The 1003-nt window shown below is 49.3% G+C and overlaps 1 protein-coding gene across 1 annotated transcript; it reads right to left on the bottom strand.

The window, feature by feature from the left end:
* Positions 1-117: 117 nt before the first annotated feature.
* Positions 118-1001, bottom strand: LOC106111032 (the record flags this gene model as incomplete). Its single annotated transcript, XM_013292997.1, has 1 exon — positions 118-1001. A coding segment is annotated over one exon (600 nt), but the record flags the coding sequence as incomplete, so codon positions are not given.
* Between the last annotated feature and the right edge of the window lie 2 nt (positions 1002-1003).

The following is a 1003-nucleotide window of genomic DNA, read 5'->3' on the forward strand; positions in this document are numbered from 1 at the left end:
GATAGCAGCAACCGATCAAGTCGAGGCTCGGCCCTCTCGGGCGCCCTTGAATCGGAATGCTAAACGCGTATTGTTAATGGTGGACTGTATATTCTGGTATATTTGAATGATACTGAATTGCAGTTGAACAGTTTATTGTAAGAAAGATACAAAAGATAAATAGATGACGTGTTGTTGGATTATGGCGTGGAGCGCAACTGGCCGAAGCGGTGGTGAGGGCACGCGGGGGACGGACGAGTTCTGAAAGGGTCCCCTCCGCGCGGCTTCCCCGCTGAGGTGCGGGAGCACTGAACATACTGCCGGGGCCAGGCTGACGATCGGGATCGGAAGCTGCAGATGTTGTAGTCTTCACCAAGATCCTGCTATTGCGGTTAGAGATGTGTTTCTTGAAGTGACGCTTATTACGGAGAGCATACTGATGGCAAAGGACAAATGTTATTTAAAGCTCTCCGGATAACCCCCTTTCTGGTCTTGATATCTGCCACTCGAGTGACGCCGTCATGTCCTGGATGTACTCCGACAACTCGACCTAGACACCAGAGTAGAGGCGGCTGGTTTTTCTCGCGCACCAGCACAAGGGTGTCAAGAGGCAAGTCTGTAGAAGGTGAACGCCACTTGATGCGTTGCTGCAGGAGGTGAACATAATCGAGTGAAAACCGATTCCAGAAATGTTCCTTTAGCTTCTGCACTCTTTGATATCGCTCGAGGCAATTTATGTTCTCTTGGTCAATTGAAGGACGCGGTATGGTCACGAGTGAGCGCCCAATTAGGAAGTGAGCAGGAGTGAGACATGAAAGATCGGAGGGGTCTGTGGACAAGGAGGTTAGAGGACGAGAATTTAGTATGGATTCTATTTGGGCGAGACAAGTCGACATTTCCTCGAAGGTCAAATGTGTGAGACTTAGGACACGTTTGAGATGGTACTTAACAGACTTAACAGCCGCTTCCCATAATCCCCCAAAGTGAGGAGAATAAGGAGGAATTGTTTGAAACTTGATGCCAC

This window comes from Papilio polytes, unplaced genomic scaffold (assembly GCF_000836215.1).
Source record: "Papilio polytes unplaced genomic scaffold, Ppol_1.0 DF824180.1, whole genome shotgun sequence".
NCBI lineage: Eukaryota > Metazoa > Arthropoda > Insecta > Lepidoptera > Papilionidae > Papilio > Papilio polytes.